Source organism: Cyprinodon variegatus, unplaced genomic scaffold, assembly GCF_000732505.1.
Source record: "Cyprinodon variegatus isolate N-32 unplaced genomic scaffold, C_variegatus-1.0 Scaffold68, whole genome shotgun sequence".
In the NCBI taxonomy this organism is placed as follows: domain Eukaryota; kingdom Metazoa; phylum Chordata; class Actinopteri; order Cyprinodontiformes; family Cyprinodontidae; genus Cyprinodon; species Cyprinodon variegatus.
The window spans coordinates 686,257-712,574 of NW_015150521.1; the positions used below are offsets into that span (position 1 = coordinate 686,257).

The 26,318-nt window shown below is 36.8% G+C and overlaps 1 protein-coding gene across 1 annotated transcript in view; it reads left to right on the forward strand.

Moving 5' to 3' along the window:
• Window positions 1-26,318, forward strand: part of baiap3 (BAI1-associated protein 3) — a 53,291-nt gene that overhangs the window by 18,763 nt on the left and 8,210 nt on the right. The window contains exons 3-23 of the mRNA XM_015371987.1: window positions 7,605-7,692; window positions 8,569-8,652; window positions 8,825-8,932; window positions 9,426-9,485; window positions 11,642-11,708; window positions 12,168-12,381; window positions 12,620-12,664; window positions 14,878-14,955; window positions 16,034-16,139; window positions 16,239-16,346; window positions 16,426-16,518; window positions 21,786-21,889; window positions 21,985-22,102; window positions 22,277-22,401; window positions 23,541-23,631; window positions 24,095-24,151; window positions 24,249-24,346; window positions 24,509-24,560; window positions 24,672-24,823; window positions 24,909-25,032; window positions 26,099-26,239. Coding sequence (XP_015227473.1) covers window positions 7,605-7,692; window positions 8,569-8,652; window positions 8,825-8,932; window positions 9,426-9,485; window positions 11,642-11,708; window positions 12,168-12,381; window positions 12,620-12,664; window positions 14,878-14,955; window positions 16,034-16,139; window positions 16,239-16,346; window positions 16,426-16,518; window positions 21,786-21,889; window positions 21,985-22,102; window positions 22,277-22,401; window positions 23,541-23,631; window positions 24,095-24,151; window positions 24,249-24,346; window positions 24,509-24,560; window positions 24,672-24,823; window positions 24,909-25,032; window positions 26,099-26,239 — 2,113 coding nt within the window. The remainder of the gene's footprint in view (window positions 1-7,604; window positions 7,693-8,568; window positions 8,653-8,824; window positions 8,933-9,425; window positions 9,486-11,641; window positions 11,709-12,167; window positions 12,382-12,619; window positions 12,665-14,877; window positions 14,956-16,033; window positions 16,140-16,238; window positions 16,347-16,425; window positions 16,519-21,785; window positions 21,890-21,984; window positions 22,103-22,276; window positions 22,402-23,540; window positions 23,632-24,094; window positions 24,152-24,248; window positions 24,347-24,508; window positions 24,561-24,671; window positions 24,824-24,908; window positions 25,033-26,098; window positions 26,240-26,318) is intronic.

Here is a 26,318-nt window from a genome sequence, read left to right on the forward strand (position 1 = left end):
CTTTGTTGGTAAATTGGCAGTCTGGTCTCTGCTTCTACTTATATGCATAACTACTTTCCTCAAAACTGTTAATTGCATGAGCTTTTGCTCTTTTAGATGTATGTAGACAGCTTTAAGCACAACTTCTTACCCCCCTAGTTGTAAATGATCAGCTTTTGATTGCCAAATTTACATTCCAATAACCCATGACACCATTACACATTGGATTGTAGGCAACACCATCTGGGGGATTACAGATTTCCCCATAAAAAATGTTCCATGAACTAAACTGTGATATTATTCAGACATTCAACATGTCTGTGATTTATAAGTTGCATTTAAAGTTGGTTGCTTGAAAAACCTCTATTATATCATATAACTGAAATTATGCACTGCGTGTCAAGTGATAGATTATTGATGAAATTGTGATTTATAAGAGCTTTGTATCAGTATAATTTCATCTAACACCTTAATCTGTGCAATCATACAATTACGGATTGGCTTTGGACTGTTAAAATAACACAGTGTCTTGGATCACATACTGTATAAGCATGTTCCAAATAAAGGTACTAACTGTAGAATGTTTTAAAAATAAAATATTTTATGATTTAAACAGCTTGAAGAGAAATTGTTTTTCATTATTGGCACTATAAAAGTGTTGCTCTGTTCTATTTAAATTATGATTTTTCTTTTTTTAAACAAGTGATTAAGCCTCAATTTATGTAATCAAAAAATATATCTGTTCTTTACCTCCTGAATAGTACAAAAATAGTGTGGCATGATAGAGTGAGGAGTAAATAAGTGTGTTACACTCTAACATGTTATCCTATGTTTCAAGGGAAATATTATAAACTATTTCCTCCATGAAGTAGCTAATGTCTATTTTCAAAACCTTGCAGCTGTCAATCCACCTGTAGAACATTGCCAATATCACCACAATGAGTTCTGCTTAGTTTGGTTTGCTCACGTAAAAACAGCGTTTACCTGCTTCATCAAAGCCCCTGTCAATGTCCGTCCCTCCAACTCAAAAGATCTTTTTGTGACATAACTACCAGCTTCCCTTTGATCACTCAGACTAAGCTAGGGTAAACTAGCTGCCATTCTCCCCCTTACCGAGCCGAGAGTGTCTTGGCACCAACTGCTTTTGGGACAATTTACAATATTTGACTTGGGGAAATGTTATATTATGCATGTAGTGAGTTGGACTTTTGACATGTATTGATTAAATATCATGCTGTATATACCTGAGAGACATACCTTAGAGTAATGGCCTCAAACTTCAGTCCTAGAGGACTGGAGTCCTGGCTATTTTAGATGCTCTAAGAAACCTGACCAGGGCTCTCAACTCTCATGCATTGAGTGTGTGACAAATTCATTTCATCAAGTGCAAACGCTCACACGCCACTCATTGAATTTCTAACTCTTAAACAAATGCATTTGCATACCATGGTATGCGATTCGATGTCATCTTCATCCATGAAAGTGCATTTCAGCCTCTTGTACCTGGAAACTTGTTGTTTCAGTCATGATCCATATCTCATGACCATAGGTGATGGTAAGGACATAGATCGACATGTAAATCAAGAGCTTTGCCTTTTTGCTGAGCTGTCTCTTCACCATGACAGAACGGTGTAGCATCCACGTTATAACAGCAGTCGCACTGATCCCTCTTTCGATCTCCCGCTTTATTCTCCCGTCACTCGTAAACAAGACCCCAAGATACTTGAACTCCTCCACTTGAGGCAGGAAGTCTCCACCAACATGGAGGATCATTACTAAAATATAGATATTTAAAATACCAGAACTTTAGGCTTTAAAATGGATTATTAAATTAAAATGTTGAAACTTTAAAAATTTTTATATATTCCAAAAAAGTAAAAAAGCTATCCACTGGACTTTGTTTCCAAGTTTGTAGAAGTTTTTTTTTTCCATCCAGGACGCTTTCTCATTTCAAAATGTCAGAATTAGCGTAGAGTTAGGAGCTTTATATAGTAGCCCAAAAACTTCTTTTGGCTTAGAAAACATGCAAACTGAACCAGAAACACGGGTCCGCCCGTTAGGAATGGGGAGTTGTTTTGTGTTCTTTGTAAGCATGCAATACCCAATACTGGGCTATGTCTTTGAAAGGGGGGTCGTTAGATGTTTTGTCCCCTGCATGGGGGTGGGGGGTTGAAATGATAGCGGAAGGAATCAACTCTATCGCTGCATCGTAGGTTTTTAAGTCATCCCCTCTGTTTAAGGTTGTTTTTTCTTTCTTAACCCTCTCCAGGCAGATGTTGCAGATTTGCAACAGCTAAAGGCCACTTAGCTAATTATTCCACATCCATATTTTAGGAGCCTTTGTTACTCAGTAGTACAACAGAAGGACTTAGTTGTGCATGTACAACAAACAGTTTCTCTCCAGCTCACCAGATAGCACTGCTGACTCACTTTCAACATGGCTGAGTCCTTGGTGTCATTGAAACAGATTGTCTAAGCACCAATTTCATGTAAGTATCATTACCAATTTCCATTATTTTGAAATCAATACTACATAAGATGTATCATTAATGTGTATAGATATGACACGTGCCAATTAGTAGATTTTATCTCCTCTGGGTTTTTCACCAGAGGCATCTCGATTTCAATGTTGTGGATTTTCAACGTGTGCCCAAACAGGTACCAATGGATGCTACATGCTTTATCTACTAGTTTGCCTATATTTTGAGCAACAGTTTAACAGAAATGGCCTTCTCAAGAGGTTTTGAGATGTTGGTGGAGAAAAAGTTTGAGAAAAAGTTGTCTCTAATTTTGTGAGAGAATTCTTTTTTTTCAAATTTTGTTTTCTTAATATTTTGTTTGTGACATTCAAATAAAGTTAACGTTCATATCAGATTCAGTCGTCAGTGTTAATTTACCACACCGGGCCACTGTTGCAAATCTGCAACATCCCAGAGTTCATTGCATGTAAAGGTCTCTCTCAAAAAAAAATTTCTGAATTGTATATTACTACCCCATATGATCATTTTCTCCAAATATCAGATTTTTCCTGCAACTACAACCTAGTTTGAACCTGAGAGGGTTAAAATAAATGGCTTCCTTCACACCCCTTCCAAACCACCTGTCTTTCCTTGTCCAAAATGTGACCATTCTGGTCCTCAAATGTTTTAAAACTTTTTTTGGAATGACTGAGAATCTTTACCAGTCATTTTAGTTAATGCATGTTAACAAGAAATTGCCTACATACACGCGTTTGATGGGAGCTATTTTTTTTTTTTCCTGGCCTGCCTGGTAACTCCATAATGAGTCAGTAAGTAATGCCAAGGACAGCGTAATGCGCTGCTAAAACAAACAGTGGCATATCATAACAGAAGTATTATTTTAACTCCACAAATAGTCAAAATGTGACCTGTGATGTTTTGGGAAAATGGTGAGAAGTTGTAAAAACATGACATCATCACCAAACACTGCACAATACAGAATATTCAAAACATGATTATGAGGAGGAGGAGAGCAAAGGGGCTGCTGCTGGACAGAAGGAAGGCGCAGTGCAATTATACAGCTAGAATATGTGGAGCTTTAAATGGCAATGAGCACTGTTGTAGTTGAGGTTGATAAGATTCCTAAAAGAGGTTATATGTTGCAGAATAAATACATTCTTACACATGCATCATTTTAAAGAACAGAGCAAGTGTAATAAAACAGCTTTGCTTAACTTGAAAAAATTATATAATAAATAGTTGAAGATCAGTTTTTGAAATATATGATTTACAATTATTCCAATGAGCTGTAACTGTTCAAATACTTTTTTTTATGTGGGTATTGACAATTTAGTGCAATACTTATGGTATTCATTTATTGAGCAAGAGATTTTAGAGCCACCAGTATTATACAGAAGTGGTTTTCAAACATTGGAAAGATTCTTCTGTTGTCATCCCTCTGCAGCCCTTGGCTGCTTGTTTGTTTTGTTAGGCTCGTGGAGGCAGGGAAACACCTAAACATGCTGGACAGCAGGTCCTGAGGAGCAAGTTTAAAAGCCACTGTTGTACAGCAGTTACTTTATTTTGTTTATTTAAAAAAAACAGTGAGTTTATTTGCAAAATAAGTATCATATTAGTACTGCCAGACTGTATTTTACTCGACATCGGATCGGAAAGGAAAATGGTGATAGCTACTGTAACAAAATTGGGAATATGATTAAAGGGACAGAATCTGTTTGTTATATAAGACAATTTAATCATAGAAAGTTGCCTTGCATTAAGAAGGTTCTGGGTTCGATTCCCGGCCCGAGGTCTTTCTGCATGGAGTTTACATGTTCTCCCTGGGCATGCGTGGGTTCCCTCCAGGTACTCCGGCTTCCTCCTACAGTCAAAAAACATGACTGTTAGATTAATTGGCTTCTCTAAATTGTCCTTAGGTGTGGGTATGTGTGTGCATGGTTGTGTGTCTTTATGTCTCTCTGTGTTTTCCTGCAACAGATTGGCGATCTGTCCAGGGTTTACCCTGCCTAAGAAAATAGATGGATGGATCAAAATATTCTGTGTATTTATGTTTTAAATTGTGATTGTGCTGTCAGCACTTGCAATCTTACTCCAAACTCAGACCATCAGTACCTGAATCTAATATGGGCTTATTAGCAGAGCTCTGCAGAGCTTGAATACTAGTGAGGTAGTTTAGCAATTAGTTTAGCACTTAAAGGAAAACTCCACAAGTTGCAGGCCAATAGCCATCCAGATTAGAGCTTTTGCTTGTTTGGCAAAGGGAGGGAAATAGTAGAAATTTAGCTCCCACATACCGGTAGTTAAAGTAAACACATAGATGATATTGAAAATTAAACATAAGACATTTTATATATATTCTTTATTTTGAAAGGGTATTTTTAATTTATCAGTTAGTGATATCTGAGGGCTGTAATTTATGTTTGTTGTAGATTGGATATAGATAATTGCTTTTCTAATGAAATGTAACTAATTCTTTACATAACTTAGGGTAAGACATGATATTGGGTTAGAACAAAATAACCTTAGACTTAGCATTCTCTTATTGTTGGCCTAGCTGCATTACTGCAAATCTTATCAAAATAAAAGCCCTGTTATTTCAGACATTTCATATACTTTCTCTGTTACTAACTGCAATTTGCCACCTTCATTATGTTGTAGTTTATGGTGTGACTTTAAAAGAGCGTGCACACACACACACAAACACACACACACAAAAGATGTTTAGCAGTTGCTTTAAATTTAGATTCTTTGGCCACATTTATCTTGGTCCCACGTATCCACTTATTATAGGATTAATCATTTTTTAATTTGGGTGCATGCAGAAACACACCTGCTGAAGCCACAATGCAAGCTTTGTTTTATTAAGTAACACCTCTGAAATGTAAAATTACTTGTGTTTGGAGAGAGACACACCCATGAGCATGTGTTTATTTCAACAGACACAAAAAAGGAAAAATTGCAAAAGGAAATACTGTTATCCTTCCGGAGGTTCAGCAAAAAATCACATCGACACGGTCAGCAATAAGGTGAATATAGTGCAGAATACAGTGAAAGACTAGATATGAACACAGAGATTAACTTTCACATCACAAGGATACAATATGATGCAGAAATTCAACATTAATAAGTTTACAAGCACTTCAAGAACTTTTTTATTTATTGCATAGCTAAATTTATTTTGGGAAACAAGAAATGTACATATGCAATAAAAACATGCTTCATCCATCCATCCATCCATCCATCCATCCATCCATCCATCCATCCATCCATCCATCCATCCATCCATCCATCCATCCATCCATCCATCTGGCTCACCAGGTGCTGTTTCCTGTCTCCAGTGTCTATGGTTGAAAGGCTTCACTTATTTATTTAAAATACTTTGATGCAACCCAAAGGTTTTGCATGTAGAAATACAATTTATAATGTAGTTGTTGATAAACCGTAAAGCTTGAAAGATAGTTATTGAATGTCTTCATAACTTACAGCAGTGCAGTGTTAATGGCAGACTAGATGCCTTGCATTTGATTGAAACATCTTTATTTCAATAACTTAACTTTGGACCAGAGACCAAGAACTTGATTTGAACTTCCTCTTCAAAGACTTGGGACTGTTCTTGAACTTGCTTTAAAACGATTTGGTGCTTCAGTTGGACTTGGAAAAAAAATAATTTGAGAACCCCTCTGGTATATGGAGATACAGCAACACAACTCCTGTAGCTGATTCCAACTCCATTCTACAATAAAATATATTTTAAAAAGGCTTTGCATGTCATATTAGCACTATTACCAAAATAACTAACATTTCTTTAAAATAAATGCTCAATTTTCTCCAAAAGCAGAGGTTGAAACCTTAAAAGGGCAGTCAGCCTTCCTGTTGTCTATTGAAAGTCTAACTCTTTTGCAGATTGAAAGAGACTCAGACTCAGGACTCTTTTCTTAATACATAGATATTTATGTTTCCTTTTATGCAGTCTCATATATCTTAGAAGTTCATCTAACTTCATGTTAAAGTGTCACAGCTAACACTGTCTTTTTCAATCATCAGTAGTGTCTCAAAACTGGAGAGTTTTGCTCAACATAACCTGACAGCACTTAGTATAGTGCATTCACTAATGAGGAAAATCCTTGTATGTATTTTTAAGAGCAAAACTGAACAAGTTCTAGCAAAAAGCCATTGTGTTATGACCCAACTTGTTGTATTGCTCTCTTATATCTATATAAGCTGCAATCACAAGCTTTAGTAGATTGATATTCAGGAAAAGTACCACCTTTAAACTTCCATTTGGCTTGACATCAGTGAACATCCTCCCAGTTCTCCCAGCATGGCTGCTATTAGTCTCCATAAACACCCTCACGAGTTTGCCATCCGCTCCCCCACCATGGTGAAAGTCAGTGGGTGCTGGGATGGGCTGCCATATGCCTGCTGTGAAGTGATGACGCTAATAAAGGAGGGAGCAAGGGCTCTTCTGCACAGTATTGCCTGATAGATGAGGAAAAAGATAGAATCACAGTTGGAGGGGATAGTCAGGATGAGGCGTTAAAGAAACCCATCCCGAGTGATCCTGGCGGTTCCACATCGGCATGGCTGTTATTTTCATACAGGGTGGAAGTGAGATACCCCTCGTGAGATTTGGGAGGGGGGAGAGGATAGTTTTGGTGGGGATTCCCTAGGTGTTCAGTCAGCTACCCTTTCCCTGAATCTGCCCTCATTACCATGACAACTGTTGCTAGCAGGTGTTTGGGGATTTAGTCCCACCTGGAAGAAACGGAAAGGCTTCATTTGCATATTGGGCACGATCAGACCCATAAAATTTCATTAAAATGCTTCATGTCGCTTGCAGTTAGAAGCCCTCAAATACTTTACAAGCAAAGGTGTTTATGAGTGTGATAAAATGCAGAACTACAGGAGACAAAGTCCCTTAGTTCTGTTTAACTAGAGCAGAATTGTGTGTTAACAAGATGCTGTTTGATCCAGTCAGTGTCATTGAACTTTGATATGTGTTGATTTAATACCCATTAATATTCTGTTGTCAAGCAAATGAGAAGATGTGGCCTATTTAAGTCCCACTGTGCAACATCTATTCCTGCTCTCATGATAAGTTATTGACATGAAAACTGTTTTTTTTTTTTTTTCCTTTCATGGCAGGATTTCTGAGGAAAGTGTGGAGTTCTTTGAACGTATGAACACCATCCTGCAGAAACAGGAGAATATGATGCGGGCAGCCCAAGCTGAGGTAACCCCAACCCAACTTCCACCTTTCCATCTGTTACACACTTAAAACGTGAACAGTTTGTGTAGCAAGCAGAGCACAGAGCTGTCTTTTCAGCCCACCACCATGACCGCTATGACGTCCGCAGACAGACGGATTGGGTTAAACAGGGTGCTCAGAAGACTGGGAGCTCAGCTGTTACAAGCTGCTGTCAATGGATATGTTAAGTCTTTACTGCCAGAGCAAGATATTACAACTCAACGCTTCACAACCTGAATTACTGCATTTTAACTAAGGGAAATTACACAGCTCAAACTGTTGATGTTGTTTAAAAGAACTGCACACTAATTTATACATCAACAAACTGATTGGAAAGAAGTTTATATTACCTTTGAGGTTTTAGTTATTTGGTTTGGAAAAAAAAGTGGGATTACTAAATGGTAATATAAAGTTACTGTATTTAGATATTTTTGACAATTTATGATCTTTCACAGTTAAACAATAATTTAGATAATTGCGGTTTTTCATATTTATGTGCTCTAAGTAAATTACTGGTTTTAATTGCATGCACCGCAATTGTTGAAGCATCTACAGATTATGCAAGGGGCTTCATGTGAGAAAGGAAATGTGTCTGCAACTATGTATGGATCATAGCTGCCAAATTCATTGTAATTGTAAATAAAGCCAGTAATTTTCCATAGACTTCACAGTGATCTGAAGTCCATGTTGATGGCATTTACAACTCCTTAGTTGCTGAGCCTTTCTGATGTATTTCCATTTGGCTGAAGTGATATTTTTCAATACCTAACTGCAACCTCAGCTTCTCCTTTCTTATGACCAGCGCAACCTTTCATCAGAGACACATTATGCTAGGCTTAAACTCAATCTTTCTCCTTGCAGTGCCATAGAGTGCCATGCTCAATGCCACCGCCGCAAGAGCATGTGGACCAGGCCTTTATTTCTGAAAGAGTCAGCAGGACAGAGGTGTGTCGGTTTGTTTTCCCTGCTTTCATTGTGTTTCAGCAGGAGTTATGTTTTAAAAGACAGGCTTTTATCCCTGCTTGTGATGTGCAGCAGAGCAGAAGTCATGCAGGGAAAAGAACTCGTACATTTATCTCTGAAAGGAAGTTATTGAGTGAAGTGTGTTTTCATGTAGCTGGATCTGCTCTATGAAGAAGCGGTGTACACGGTGGTCAACAGGGTTGGCGTGCCGGCTCCAGAACATGTGAAAAGTGACGAAGAGCTGTTTGCTTACCTTCTAAAGGTAGCTGTCTGTCTGTCTGTCTGTCTGTCTGTCTGTCTGTCTGTCTGTCTGTCTGTCTGTCTGTCTGTCTGTCTGTCACGTAATAACAAACAGAACCACTGAACAGACTGTATTTCTGTAGCTTCATTAGATTTATGTCAGTAACACTGATGGTGGCCTCTCAGAGAGTGTTATTTGTTGTGAGGAGGCTGTAAGAATTCAAGCAGATGCTCTTGGCTCAAAACTGATTAAACATCAAAGCCCAGTTATACTGTGCGCTGATATTCAGCTGTAATTATGCTACACTGAGAATCGCAGCCTCTCAGGTGTCTGATACAGGAGTCCTACAGTATATTGCGGGTTTTCCTGGTAGCTCAGCTGCTAAAGAAATTTGAGAATTTTAAACCTCTCATCACTGTTCAGTCATTTGTGCAAAAGCACAATCAGTAAAGAATACTATTGCATATAATCACCCAATAACAATTTTTATCACGGCTTTATTTTATTTTCTCAGGTGTTTGACATGGGTGAAGAGGAACATGAAATTATGTTACAAAAAGTTCAAGAATCAAAGGTGAGACATTTTATTCTCTAGAGGTGCAGTTATGATGGAAGAACAAGTCTAATGAAACTCACGATCCATGACACTGGGGAGAATTCATCTATATTTTTGGCTAAACTAAAAATCATTTTTGTTTTGTTGTATGTATACTTTTCTTTTTTTTATGGAATAGCTATACTTCTGCATTGAAAATAATGTAGAATTACTGAAGCCTTCATCATTTGTTATGGAACCAATTGTCCCCAGTCAGTCATCTGTATTACCGGTAGTGTCTGCTTTCAACAAAAAATTGGAAAACACTCAGTAACTTACTTTTATATTTGAGATGAGAGTCTAAAACATAGATCCAGCAAAAAGTAGATTTAACTTTCATAAGGGAAGCTTAGATATATACGTCAGTGTGCATTTTCTATATTTTCTCTGCATTTAGAAGAATAAGAATAAATGATTTTAGGTAGAAATTAAACCTATAAAAATGCCCTGGTAGATAGTATTTTTTTTATTCAACGGGGACTTTTGGGAGTTTACTTGTTAATTTACTTTGAATGGGATGTCTAGCAAAGCAAAATATATGTATTTTTTAGCAGCAATATAATTGAGCCAGTTATCCATCTATTATCTGGACCTGCTTAAAAACCTTGTAGTGTTTTGCAGGGGATGGTGCATCATATATTAATTCATAAATTGATTTTAGTATCACTAAATGCAAAATGTTTATTGATAGGACTACAATAAGTCTCTATTAGGTATTTAGATAGCCTGATCCATCTTTCGAATGTGGTGACATTTTCTTTACCGGTAGCTGAACAGACTGTACTATTAGTATTACCCTAAGTATATTTGCTCATTATAAGTCTTAACATTACATATTCCCTAACTTTACCCTATTATTATTTGAAGATCACAGCTTAAAACTGTTTACTGATTATATTTTATGTTAACAACCAATACATTTTAAATCACTAACAGCTGCTCACAACTATTGATGAACAAAGATGAAATAGCAAATGCACTAAGTGTTGTAAATCATACAACACTCACTCTTTGCCTTTAGGCTAAAACTACCAAGAAGTAGAGACTGACACGGGAGTTGATTTTCACTCCTGTCCCGTCCCACTCCCACAGAAAAAAATTGTGTCCCTTCCAGATCCCGGGCCAGAGTAGAAATCTAAATCCTGTCCCGTCCAACTCCTGGTGAAATTACTCCCACTCCCTTCCCGCTCCCATTCAGAATGACTCCCGCTCCTGCACCACTCCCATTCTTGTTTTTTCGTTTTTTTGAGCGCGGGTGAAAAACTCAGAGCGGAAGCACTGTTGGTTTTTGGGTCGTGTAGTTTTTTTGACTCGCATTATAGCGTAGGCTTCAAGGAATTAAACTACAAAATGGCGGCGCCGCGCCAGTACTGGATTTTTTTTCTTTCTATTTTATTTTATTTTTTGGCATCGATCCTAGTTTTTTTTTTTTAGTTATTATTGGTTTGTTCCTGCTCCCGTCTGCTCCCGTTAATGTTTAATCCTGTACCGTCCCAATCACGTGATCGTTACTAATACTGACTCCCATCCCACGGGAATCCCACAGGAATCCCGTGGGAATCCCGTGACCCGTGGGATTCCCGAAAAAATGTCAGTCTCTACCAAGAAGACTGCACATAAATCTACAAATAGATGGATATATGAATTATGTATGTATATATGTATATATATATATAGCCCATTTTTAATAGTATTGTATTAATAGATACTATATACAGTAGTTTAAAACAAACTGTAGGGCTTAATTTCTTTCTAATGTTTCAAAGGAATCTCTTTTAGGTTCTTGATGATGTTTCTTTAATCCACTGCAGTTTTTTTTGGCTTTTAATTTCAGTATGAACAGATTACTTATCTGATTGAAGTCTATGATGCGCCTGAAGTCTTTAGAAAAACGTGTAAGCTTTGACATCCAAGAGCTTCTTTTGTGCTCCCTAGCCCTCCATGGCCTTTCCTATAAAGAAATATTGTCTCTTTTGAAATAGTGACACTGTGAGAGTTTGCACCAATTAAATCATACCAGGATTTGTCAAAGTGCATTCGTACTTTGCAGCACATACTAATATCCTCATCATCGACATCATCTACTCGAAAATTTGATGGGTTTCTTTTATCAACAATTATTTATTTTCTTTCAGCGAGCCAGCTTTTCCTTGAGAGTCTCTGTTATGAAAGCAAAGAACTTGATGGCCAAGGATTCAAATGGTAAAACCGTCACGAACTTAGCAGTTTTTTTTTTACTGAAATTAAGGTGTTTGATGAATTATGCTTTTTTTTCTGTAATAAAATGCAGCTGAAAAAAGTATTATATTTCTCATTTGGATTAACCTTCCACTAAATAGCAGTATTTTTTAAAAGCTTTTGGAAAATGTATGCATTTTGGTTCATTTTGATGATTACATGATGATAAGAATGAGTTTTAGCTCAATGTTTAAGTACTAATAGATGTAAAAAGATATATTTTTTTATTAGAGGCATGTTAAGTGCTACATCAATTCCCAAATCTACAATAGAAGAATAGAATTCAACTTTATAGTCATTCCACTGTCACAAGTACAAAGCAATTGCATTTAACCCATCCCTATGGGAAGCAGTGGGCTGCCGTTGCGCGGCACCCGGGGAGCAGTCTGATTGAATCTATATCTTTGCTGACCTCTATGACAGGGTACAGTGACCCCTACTGCATGCTGGGAATCCTGGTTGGTCAGAGCCCTAGAGAAACTGAGGAAAAGAAGGAGAGGAAGTTCAGTTTCAGGAAGAGAAGGGAAAAGTTGGAGAAACGCTCTAGCACCAAAGAGGTTTTACCTGCCAGGTGCATTCAGGTGACCGAAGTCAAACCAGAGACTCTGAACCCTGTTTGGGATGAACACTTTGTGTTGTGAGTATGAGACAAACTTTGAAGCCTTCTGAAAATTACTGTCCATGATGATTCTAGTTTCACAGGCAGGACTCATGGATTCATTTGTTTCACACTAACGCCTCAAGCTGTTAATTATGTGATCAGTGCAATGCATATTCACCACTGTGAAAGCAGACCTGAGGTGTTTATTGTCATCCTTAGTCATTAAAAAGTTTAAAAGTCATTGTTTTTTCTGTTTTTTTCCATCTGTTTTTAGTGAAATAGATGATGTGCACAATGACCTCTTACATCTGGACATATGGTAAGTGGAGAACACAGGAGCATAGCTGTTTTAACGTAATCCCTGATGTCTCTGCTTTTCATATTAATTTCTTGAATTTCAAAAAAAAGAAATCATATTAGTTATTATCTATACTAGACAATACTAGGCAGGGTAAAATATTTGATTAACAAAATAATGAGCTGAAGAATTATAGAAAACACACTGGATGAACGGTTGGCTGTAATTAATATGCACAAATACATCAGTTTCCACTACACAACAAAAATTGACCTTCTTCATACAGTAATCTTCATAATTAAATGCATCAATCAATATGAGATGGAATGTATTCTCTAACACCTCATCTCAGAATATTCTTTTTTTTTAAATAGGGGAAGTAATAAAGCTTTGCTTTTTGCATAGCTTTATTTAAATGTAGTAATTATTTTACTTAACTGATGCCCTCTATGTATTGATTGTTAAGATATCAGCTATAATATCCAGCTAAATTAACAACTAAGCAGCAATGATGCAGACATTTCACATTATTCGTCACTATTTTACACACTGCAAAAAATTAATATCTCAGCAAGGGATTTTTTTCTTTAAATAAGTGCATTTTTCCTTGAATTAAGGAGGTAAGTGAGACACTTCGCCAATGGAACAAGACAATTTAAATTTAAAATAAGAAAAAAACAATTCTATTGCCCTATTACAAGTGTATATTATCTAATTATCTTATTTTAAGAGTAAAAATACTCATTCCATTGGCAAATCGTCTTATTTACCTGCTCAAATTCAGGGTAAATACACTTAATTTCAGACATTTTTACTAATTTTTAGATCGTTTTTGCAGTGCACATATTATTTAGATAAAGAATATTCAACAACATTTAACAATAGGGACTTTTTGTGAGGAAATACACTTTTCGTTATACTGTCATTTGTGCAGTAGCATAGAAAAAGGTGTGTTCTGTTATTTCTCTATATACTCAATGATAATACAGAGAAACAGTGTACTTCTCAAAGCTTCTTACCTTGAATCGCGCTGAGGAATTAGTTACCTGTTTATCAGTCTCAGTGAAATTACGTATTTTCTCTACAAGTCAATAATCAATGATAATCACTGCTTTAAATGATGCTTTAGAACTCTGAAATAACAAGTTAACTCCACTATTCAAGAGTCCTAGCGGTCATTGTTATTATGTAACCGTGATGACATTGTGGTGAGACACAGACTTGGGCTACATATAAAAAATCAGACACAGATTAATAACAGAAAAAACAAAGTAAGCATCCCTAGAGGAGACCTCTAAATATGTAAAAAAGAAAAAAAAGGAGATAGTACAAAGTATTCAACATATTAAACACCCTTTTCATGCAAGAAATTTATAGTTTCCATGGTTGATTAGGTAAGCAGTGCCGACCTTATCTATCCTAACTGCACTATCCGATAAAATGTCTCCTGCTTAATAATAGAAACAAAGGCTTTTCCATTTCATGCCGAAAGGTGCATTGTCCTCTTTTAATTTAAGAAGCATAGCCTCAGGCCTAGAGGAGCCATTCCAGTCACTTCACACATTTTGTGCCAGGAATGTGAACATGGCTCTTTCTTTGGCCGTACAGGGACTGGATAAGACGGTAAAAAGTGATCCTAGCACCCCTTGTACCTTTTACTCAAGCAGACAATGTCCTCTCGGGAGAACATGGTCGTACGCTTTCTTGAAATCCACAAAAAAACATGTGGCTCAGGCAAATTCTTGTCTATAAGACGAAGTCACACAGTCATTTTCTGGAATCCTGAAACATTGTCAGACATGTTTGTGATTATTACAATTTATGCAAAACATATACATATTTATATGTTTCACTTAGAGTGGCACTTGCACAACATGTTACAAACATAACTTTATTGTATTTTTGCATTTCCCTTCTTATTTTTCGGTAGTGTCTTTTTTTTCCAGATATGGACAGTCACTTTACCACACCTATATAGATTTTTAGCTATTTTTAATTTTGGATATGTTTGAGTGTTGTAGAGAATGTGTGCATCTTGTATTTTAAACAAGGATACGTTTTACAGACTCGTCTAAAGAGTGATAGATCTTTTAGTTTTTATTCGCACCATTTTCTCTCTATTTGGTACATGTAATTACATTTTTTGTCCTACCCATGGTCAATCTAACTGAAAGATGAAAGTAGATCAAACCCAGCCTTGTGTTGACCTTTAAGTGTTTATTTGTTCTCTGCAGGGATCATGATGATGATGTATCTGTTGCAGAGGCCTGCAAAAAGCTAAATGAAGTCAGCGGTCTTCGAGGAATGGGCAGGTAATACATAGCACTTTAGAGCAAGGTTAAAACTTATGAATGTTTCATATTATCAAACCATTTTAGATAACCAGCTTTTCTGTAAAAAAAAAATTCTAACAATGCTTTCATTTGTAAATGAAAAAAGGGTTTTCAAAATGCAGAAAAGAAAAGGTTGGCACACACTGCTGCTGATTGCAATCGCAAATCATTTTGATCCACTCTACATGTGCAAACATATTTGCCCCTGTTTTAAGACACACAAACCTTCTGAAATTCAGGTAGAGTCATTTTGGTAAGGCTTCTTACTGCTGGGATGATTTACAGCTTTTTTATACTGTCTCTATATTCTCTCATTGAGGTTTAACTGGGTCCTCAGCAAAGGACGCAATGTCTTGCATTTTAAAATCATTAACCCTATTTAGATAAGTTCTGTGTAACTGATTTCATTATAAGTATGATTAGTAAAAGGTCTAATAGAGCCAATTTCAGTCTGGACACCTTTTTTTTTTTTTTTTTTTTTTTTTGTAATAAATAAATATTTTATGTTCATATCTCCAAGTAACTAAAATCAGATATTTGAAAAACCTTTTAGTTTGAAATTGTTTTCCATTTCACTGGTTGCCAATCTGTTGCAAAGATGAAACAGGTTTTTATCCTGTACAAAACTTGATGCGTAACATTTTAGGCAATGGATTCACCCAGTCAATATTGTGGTGATTAATTGAACCTGTCATATGGTCACTTGCAGAAGGAAAAAGAATGAAGTGGCACTTATTGAATGAAGAGGCCTTTGTGTTCATTCCTGAAAAAGAGTGAACTACACCCTGCCTGTAGATTCCACTGAATCATTTGATTTTTGTCTTTTGAAAGGCGCTAACAGAAAAGCAAGCAGCCTGTAAAGGCTATGCACACAGAAAGAAGAATCTAATAAATAGTACATGTGTCTAATAAAAACCACAGAATGGCAGTCACAGCCAAGGGTCTAGAGAAAATCATTTTCTTTTGGGGAAATAGCTACAATTTAATTTCACATTTTTATTTTACCAATTCAAACTGCTTATTATTATTACTATTATATTGTATACTGTCTTTACAGGTATTTTAAGCAAATTGCAAAGTCAGTGCGTTCAAATGGATCAGCATCATCAGGGTCTGAGGAGAACGTTGATGACTTCCTTGGATGCATCAACATCCCTTTGAATGTGAGTCAGTGTCTGTCCACATAGCATGCTGCACTACTACATCATAACATGCTACATCAAATGGGAAGTTAACTTGAAACTGGCTTCTTTTTTTTGCAGGAAATTCCTGTTGGCGGACATGACACCTGGTTTAAACTGGAGCCCCGGTCCAGTGCATCTAAAGTTCAGGGAGAATGTCACCTCATTCTTAAAGTCTTCACCAGCCAGGTTTTTTTTTAGTTTATTAAGCTTGGTTAAATACACACCTGTCTGTTCGTACAACATCTAATACTTGTTCTAACTTCAGAGAGACACAACATTATCAAAGAGGGAAACAAATGTCTCCATCCACAAGAAACTTCTCCGTCAGATTGTGGAGTATGAGCATGCTCAGGTTAAGGTGAGCAATCATTGAATCATTATACGCAAATAGGAATGGAAAAATATATTTTTGAGCCTAAAGATTTGTTTTCAGATCATGACACAAAAATTATCAAAGAAATCTTGTTACATACAAAGTCCTTCTTTTTTATGAGACAAATGGGTATCAAAAGCCAACTTGGCTTTTACAGTAAGTGCCTTTTAAAAGAGAGTTGAGTTTCTCTTCACGCTTGGCCTCTGCCAGATCTGTAAAACAGAAAGATATTAGGGGCTTCAATCTTATAGGGTTTGGGTTTATTAAAACACGTGAAAACAGTTTCTTTTGTTTAGGTGGGGGTCCTTATCATTAGTAATGTAAATATGTATCAACCTCAAAGTGATATTTGATCAGATAAATATTGACAACAAAGTGTTTGCATCTATACTTAGTATGTTTGAAAGTTATCTGAGATCTTTGTGCAAGCTGGCATACCTAGAATGATGCAGCAGGAATCAATTCTATACGATACCAAAACGAAAAACACCACAACTAAATTTGAATTTAAAAAAACCCAAAGAAGAAACTTAACAGCCACCATAGATTATCCATCACAGAGCCTGTAAAGGTACACTGGAGGTTGCCTGAAAGTGTGGATGTCTTACCTGTTGTAAGAGTTGTTGTCTTTTTTCGTTCAATTTTCTATTATAAGCTCTGTATTGAGCAACTTAATGTTTTATTAAATCATTATTGGCTAATTTTTTGTTGTTGAAATATTTCAAGAAAAACTTGAAATACCTGTTTTTCTGGTTGCCTTGACCAAGATGGCTGAGAATTTCTGTTTAGAACTTCTACAGGTTTTAAGGTTTTATGCATAATATATGAACTAAAACCTTGTTGCTTTCTACTTTTTTTTTACAGTTGTTTGTAGCAGTTCAAGATATTCATGTAAAGTGCATTTTAAATTTTGAATATTATGTAATGATATTGAATTTGGGTTTTTGTCTTAATTTGGTTTGTGGCTACTTGCCAAATTGTACAATATTAGCCATTTGGTATTTGCCATGGGTCTTCCAAATAATTTATCTTGTGTATTTCTTAGTGTTTTTTATTTGGTTTTGTCTTTAATTTCATTATTTCTGTAATTGAGTTGGTTCTCTTAGTTTCTTCCTTGTACGTTTCCTGTCTAATCATATATCAGTTTACCAGAACCATCTGTATTTAGCAGATTCCATTCACCCATGTCTCATTTACCTGTTGTTCGCCAGTTTTGCTCATATTACTTAAGCATTTGGTTTGCTGCCAGCATTCATTAGGTCCTTAGTTTTTGCTTCATGCCTCCACTGTATGCCACTTTCTTTATTTACAAGCCATTTCAACATTAAATTCACAATCATCTGTCTGCAATTTAGTTCAGAAAATCAGATTATGAGAGTATTTCAAAAAGAATTATCGATTTTACCTCCAACTCCATGGCTATCATCTTTCTTTTACACACACCATTTGCTCATTGAATTGGTAAGGCAAGGCAAGGCAAATTTACTTGTATAGCACAATTCAGTACAAAGACAATGCGAAGTGCTTTACATGGTTAAAATATAGGAAAATAAAACAGAATCAAAGCAAGTAGGAAAAAAATAAAATAAAAAAAATGCAGAAACAAAAAAAAAAATATTAAAAACAGTTGGACTAAAAAAAAAGTTGAAATAATGATGTTTTAGTTGAACTGTTTAACTAGAACAGTCAAAGGCAATCCTAAACAAATGTGTTTTTAGTCTTGATTTAAAGGAACTCAGGCTTTCCGCACTTTTACAGTTTTCTGGAAGTTTGTTCCAGATAAGTGGAGCATAGGAACTAAATGCTGCTTCTCCATGTTTAGTTCTGGTTCTAGGTATGCAGAGCAGGCTGGAGCCAGAAGACCTGAGTGGTCTGGAGGGTTGATACACTGATAGCAAGTCTGTGATGTATTTAGGTGCTAAGCCATTCAGAGATTTATAGACTAACAGAAGTATTTTAAAGTCTATTCTCTGAGATACAGGGAGCCAGTGTAAGGACTTTAGAACTGGGGTGATGTGCTCTACTTTCTTAGTCTTAGTGAGGACACGGGCAGCAGCGTTCTGGATCAGCTGCAGCTGTCTGATCCACTTTTAAGGCAGTAATCGATTCGACTAAAAATAAACGCATTACGTTTTTCCAGATTATACTGAGACATTAGTCGTTTAATTCTGGAAATGTTCTTCAGGTGATAGAAAGCCGACCTTGTAATTGTCTTTAAATGCTTTTGGAGGTTCAAGTTTGAATCCAGCACTACACCTAGATTTCGGGCCTGATCAGTGGTTACTAGCTGAAGCGACTGAAGCTGTGTGCTAACTTTAGGTCTCTCCTCTATTGGTCCAAAGATTATTACTTCGGTGGTGGTGACTAAACCTGTTAGCACATCTTTTGTTTCGTGCAAACAATGTTTTTAGATCCCCTGCAACATGTCTACTTACTCCATGTTCAATATCTTTTAACCCATGTTGATTAGCACTCCCTATATTGTATGAAATCTTTACAGATTAGACCCTTATTAGGCTAAAATAAAGAAATGTATAGGTGGAAAAAATAAATAAATAAAAGAAACCTACAGTCAAACTTGGCAGTGCTAATTTGAAGATCTTGCAGGTTTTTGGTCCTTCATAACCTCAATGACTTACTCTAACTTCCTTAATTTCCGGAGGGAGTCTTCCCAAGGGATCAATAAATTACTGTCTAAGTGTAACTAACAGAACCTTGGGTTCTTCTTTATGCCAGAAATTCCTAAAGGATAAGTCTGACCAATGGATTGTGTACTTTAGTTATGCAGCTGGTGGTGATGGGCATGTTACTTTAAAAAAGTAATTAGTTGTAGTTATTTGTTACATCTCCCAAAAGGCAACTAAGCCTGTGACGAACAAGTTATTGGTCATGGGTGATGGGTCATAACGTGAGGGTTAATCTACATTCAGCAATCGTTTGGCATAGGGGAATACTTTGTTCTGCAAACATGCTATTTTGATATCGAGTTGCATCATTATCCAATCTATTACCTACCACCTGCACAGATCAGCTAGCGTACTGAGACTTAACTGAATCCTTTTTAAATTATGCTAGCTTTTTTACATGCAGAGACATTTAAGCAAATCTTTTAAGTCTGACTGATTTATAGCTATTGAGTTGAGTGGCAAAAAAAATGCCCAAATTCCTTATGATGATGAAGTCAACCTAAATCCCTCAGAAAACCCTTTAGACTATTTTAAAAGATAATGAAAGCAAAACCTAAAGAATATAGGGATGAGTGAAGACTTAGTTTTTTTTACATTTATCTCTGAAGATAATCGATATGATCTCTTTATTCTAGAACATGCCTACAAAGTTCTGATTAACTGTCAGACAAATAATACTGCTATTGTGCTTTCCCAATGTAGCATACACTGTTTGATCAGCGTATAAGCCAGCGTGCCATAGATGTTTGAACATGCCTAAATATTCTTCCATATGAGTGCCATAGCTTTCACACTTCATTTAATCTGCAGCACATTGATGCCATTCAATCAATGCAGCTATACAACCCAAGCAATGGCCCAGTTAAAAAAAGCATTTAATATTACACTATGATACATGTTGATGGTTTACTGTTCTCAAAATGGGATAATTTTATGACCACTTGAAAGCAATTCAATTCCCAGATGAACATTTCATTCTTCAATAGGGGAAAAGAATCACAAACAAAACCAAAAAGAGTTGCAGTTGTGGTCAGGAACCAGTGGAACACAGATATGTCATATATTTCATATGATTGATCTGAGCATAAACACATTATTCTGTATAGCATCACATCAAAACCTGCACACCTATTAAAAAACTGTGACAGGGTTTTATGTTTCACAAAATCTTTCGCTGTCAGCAGCTATAGGGTTTCAGGAAAAATTATTTAGTCTTTGCATTTAGCTTAGATTTAGTTTGTTGGTATAAATGCTTAAAGGAGCATTGAGCAAGTTTAAAAGTAAAAGTATGACCATAAGAGAGAGATTTTGGTCAGACTCCTTGGATGTGCTTGTGGGTGTCTTGCCCTGCACACTCATTTATCGGACTACTTTGTTAAGTCTCTGCTGCCAATGACACATTAGCAAGAGAACTCAAGCAGTTGTTTTTGAAGGTGGATCACAATAGACCACAAGTTTAGACCACAACGATTTAAGACTCCACATAAGAGAACAAGACCAAAACTTTTGTCTAGTACCAGGAAAAGAGTGAAATCGGAGTGGTGGAATAAGACGAGAATAAATATTTGGGAAGTTTTCAAGGGAGCCCAGATCCACCCTGGGATGAATAGGGACCAGCACTTGGTCGTCTTTTGCTAAAAAGGTAAGAAAAAATCATTTGTACCCCACGTTTAGTGAATGAAAGATCCACAGTAGCCATAAAATTAATTTGAATCTGACAATAATGATAATAAATGAAAACTACAGAAATGAGCACATGAAACTCAGACATTGATTTTGCACCAAGCCTTTAAATAATGCCAAAAAAAAGATTAAACAGACCTGGACAAAAAAGGATGATGCCTCTAGAAAAGATTGAAACTAAAGGGACCTGCGACAAGCTCACTGCGACACACTGCTGTAGGAGTATAACCAGCCCTTATGAAGATTAAAGATTAACTTCAAGTTCTGATGAGGCCAGGTTGAAAAGTGATCTCTGACTTTCTTTTTTTTTTCATTTTTGTTTATTATTACTTTTGTCAGATTCGCTTTATTTCATCGACCATTGTGAGGTTTTCTTTCATCAATCAAGGGGTATGACAATTTCATCCACGTGTATAACTTAAATATCTATAACTTCCTTCCCTGAAATGACATAACCCCCCTGAACTAAAGACCTGTGCAGCTGCAGACTACCATGCTTTTCCTCTTCTCCTATCGGTGGGCACATTACTGGTGTTATTTCATCTTGTTGCCAGAGGGGGCAAATGCATCCAGCAGCTGTAGAACTTGTGCTTTACTTAAACTACAGGTCTTTCAAGAATAAATACAATTGTCTGTGCTCCGTTGCTCCTTTTTTTGCTGTAACTTCCTATGAGGGAAACCACATATGTTTCCTTCTGATTTCGCAGTAGTTAGAAACTGTCACCATAATGTCTTTTTAACCTACATTGGTATCAAATCATTTGCATTATTTAGGTCTTGGTACCAAGTCAAAAACAACCATATTCCATCTTGGCAAAATTAGTCTTCTTACGTTGCAATAAGTTTGACTGAAATTATACTGTAGTTCTTTTAAAACCACAGAGAGAGCCATACAACTGGAATGGACAGGTTTCTCCTCCAGCGTGGACTATTCTAACTCACCATGCTGTGCAAACTGATCTTTCACCTCTGCAGCAGGCTATTGTGTAGGTATTAATTCCAATGGATAACACTGATTTCATTGAAAGTAAGACCTAAAGCAATTGGCTGCAAAGGTTCATATTCTCTTTGTTTTATGCAGGCGTTGGCAGTGCTACAGCAGCCACCATCGGAACCAGAGGCTCTGCTACTCCCTGCTGCTGCGCCTCCTGAGGACCATCGATGCAGAGTGGGATCCTCCTGCGGTGAGGGGAGACCTGGTAGGTTCAGCATTATAAGCTTCACAATGGGGGAAAAAAAACATTCATCACCTAGAAACGGTCACCTCATTAGCTCAGCCCTTCACCAGCATTGACCAAGGTTTTTGGTTCAGCCAAAAATGTCTCACAGCCAGTGTACTGGAAGCTATAACTGAGGGCCCTTCCTATGTCCAGGAGAGGCAGCTATCAGACAGCTTCAGACTGTACACAGAGCACTGCGTGTGCCTGATGAAGAACATGCGTCAGGTTTTCCCCTGCACAAGTGCTGCTGCCATTACACGCTACGAGCTCATGCTGAGGTAAAGTCACACCCCCATCACATCAGGCTCTCGCCTCCCATACCAACAACCCTTTTCACTCCAACAAACACAGAGAGACTAAAGCCAGTCAGTCACACTCTGTGCAGGCAGCAGTAATATCACGGTATTTTACAATGATATTATCTTGATCATTTCTCATTATTCATATGAAACAAAATAATTATCGTTTGTTTCTTACTCAAAATTGTTGATCGAAAGCTAAAAAAGGATGAATTTTGTTTCTCAGTAATTTGACATATTATCATTTTATCCTAATATTATTTTTCATTTTTTATCATGCTGGGTTTCCATATGAGTTGCAACAAAATTGTAACATATACAGCACTCATATTGCACAACGCAATAAACCTAAAGATATTTGTGTCCTTTTAAAATATAGTAAGAACAAATAGAAATGTGTAGAAGTTTCTTAAATGATGTGTTTCCACCGCTTCTCTTTCAAAGGTTAGCTTGAGGAGATCAATTAAAATAGGCTACTGATGCCCAGTGGCGGCTGGTGGAGTTTTCCCCGGTGGGGGGGCTATAAATTCACAATAGACTTATGCCAAACACCAATAAAGCGTATACTATAGTATACTAAGTAAATCGAGGTTATTAGGTGGGTGGGGCGGTAGCTTAGCACCCTCTATTGGCCAGCCACCACTGCTGATGATGCCTCTGAATCTGCAAAAATCCACTGATCAAAATTTTTGCATTTGATTGTTTTTAATGCTTTCTAATCACAAACATGAAGCCATTAAAATGTGTGCAGCATTCTTAGGATGTATAATAAGGATGACACTCAGATTTACAGAAAATCTAAAATGACTAAATTCATTCATATGTGGGAACTGTAATGAAGTCCTCATATTTACACGTTTCCATAAGTTACTGATTGGTCAAGGGTTAGACCACATAGCTTAAAAATAATCATTCATAAAAACTCTCATACACACCCAGCACATATCTTTACCCTCCTTCATAAATAACCCAGACTCCTGCATACAATTAGACTGAAATTCATTTAGTGAGATTGCAGCCATTATACTTGCTAAACTCTGAGAACAATGTGTCACCGTGTGATGAGTTGAATAGCAATTTTGTGGTGTAATTGGTTTTTTCCTGTCTGTGCATGCCAGGGGGATTGGCTACATGCAAAACATGAGGGCATTTAAGACTGTTTGTCCTCTCCGAAATGAGCTTCATTTGGACATCACCACTGCTGTCAAGGTAACAATGGAGCAGCCTTTATAACAGAATAGAACATCTGTATTACTGTATAATCAATTTCAGCTCTAAACTGTTGGGTTATTTATTTAGTTTAGACAAAATATGATAAAATCCATTCAAGAGTAGTTGAAAATTGGTAAAACATATATTTTTTTACAAAGCTAGTAGTGGAAGTGTCAATTTTTGGAAAATAAATACCATTTTAAACAGAGGGACATTGTGATAATGTAAATAATAAAAGAAAATGCAGTACATCAAAACCTTTTAAAACGGAAACATGATAGTTGTAATTCTAGTGTGAAAGACATTTGTAATTGATTTTGGACAGAATCAAAACATTTCTATTAATAATAATAAACTAAAAGTTTGAAACTGACTTCATTTTAATAAGATAACATGTCTTGAAATGTTCTGGCATTACCTGACAAATCTATTTTTTTTTATGTTTTCTTTTTATTAACAGAAAGGAACGTCTGAGTGGTATGAAAGCTTAATAGCTCAGTATAAACCAGAGGAAGGGGTAAGTTTATATGTAATGCTACAAATCATGCCATTTGAGTAAGCGAGGCTCATATATATATACCATCAATTATTTTTTTTTTTTTTTGATAATTCAGTCTCTGGAAGAGCAGCTGAAAAAACTGGTACATGTGATCGATGCTGTTTGTGCAGACCTACAGAGAGCCCAAAACATCTACAACAAAGTCTTTTACAGGTGAATATTTTTTTTTATATTGTTTTTTTTCTTGTTTTACTAAAGGCAGTAGTGCTAGCTACTTAGTAGCTCAGTGTGTAAATTTTGTGAAACCTAGTGAAAAGTTGTTTGTGTGCTCTCTTTGTATTTAGTCTCATTTCATTTCAACTTTTGCTCTCACAGTGCCGTGAAAGTAGATTTTTTCAGCATATCATACAGGCAGTTGGAAAAACAGGTGAGTCTTTGAAACGAGGTGAAAATGTCTTCTGAAGTCTCTGTGAGTCATGCTGCGATGTTGTTGTTGCTAAATTTGACTCTGCCTCTTTCCAATTTTTCCTCCCGGCAGGTAGCAGATGATGTAAATGTAGCAATGGAGAGGGTTTGTGGCACTCTGGAGCAGGAGAGCTCCAGACTGACTCAGACTATGGGGGAAACCATCTTCGAACTCTTCATGTCCTTGAAGATCCTCAAAGGCTTTCGAGAGTTTCTTCCCCTCAAGTTTGTTTAATTCAGACAACTATTCAGGTCTTGATCTTTTTTATCATCTGTTTTATTAATAAACACTTCTGCTCTTCTCAAATAGGGATGCCAAAATGTTGGCACTAACAGGCTTTCATAACTGGTTCAAGTCATCGATTCATAAGTTCCTGCAGATTGTTCATGACAGGTCTTGTGACAGAATCCGCAAAGCAGTGGACACAGATCAGGTGGGCCACTTCTGCACTTCAAAGGCAATTAATTAGATAATTAAAAACAGTTGGTCTGGGATGACAGGACCTACAAATAGAAACAAACATCCACTGTGTTTAAGTCCATAACCCATAGGCGTGTGGAACTAAGTTTAGTATTAATTTCAATGTTTTTAAGTCCTCATCATAATATTTTTGTTGTAGCTTAATATTAATTCAGTTTATTTCTACAGCGCCAATTCACATGTCATTTCAAGGCACTTTACAGAGACAATTAAACCAGATCATACAGTCAAATTGGTTCAAAGCTTCTATCTAAGGAAAACCAGCTGATTGCATCGACTCCTTGACTCGAAAGCAATCACTCACACCAAGCATGCTTGTAGCGACAGTGGAGAGGAAAAAAAAAAACTCCCCTTTAACAGAAAGAAACCTCCAGTGGAACCAGGCTCACTGTGAGCGGCCATCTGCCGAGGCCGACTGGGGTACAAAAAGATCAAAGCAGAGATACAGAAAGAATCAGATATAGAAAAGGTTACTGTTAGCCAACTCCACAGACGGCCCCATCACGGAACGACAAAGCTAGGCAAACAAGCTTCTAGCCAGTTCCAATGTAAGAGGCTGACAGAGAGCACACATAATTAGTCATGGTAAAAGAAAAAGGACTACACTCCAAAATCTATTAACAAAGATATCAATGGCAGCAGCACAGCTGATATTTCTCTCCAGGATGATGTCACAGTCAAACAGGAACAGACCAGATGAGGCTACTATAACTGTAAAAGCTGAGAGAACAAAAAGTTAGGGGTTGAATTAATAAATACTGGAGAATGGGAGAACAGAGAGAGAGTGGTCTCTATATCCTCCAGCAGTCTAAGCCTATAACAGCATAATTAAGAGAATCAAGGAATTATTGAATCATTTTTAATTTTTTATTGTATAAAGTTGTTATTTTACTTTAAATATAAAAAAATATCCTGTGCTCAACCTCCTGATTGAATCATAAATCCAAAATACTTTTTTAACTGAATCAATTAATTTTCTGATTTGTAAAATCATTAAAAAGCATGTGTTCTGTGAGCAGCTTCAGCCTGTGCAACAAGCCAAACACAGTTCATCAGCAGTCGAAGTGACAGCTTGCTTCAGCCAGGTACGCGAAATCTGGCTCCAGCTGGCCTGGCCAGACTCTGCGGGGGCCTTCATCTTTGTCACTCGTCTGACAGACGTGAGTGCCACTTTTAGCATTGTCACACATGCATACTCATATCCTGCAGTCATAAAGAGATGATGCTTAGAAGACATGC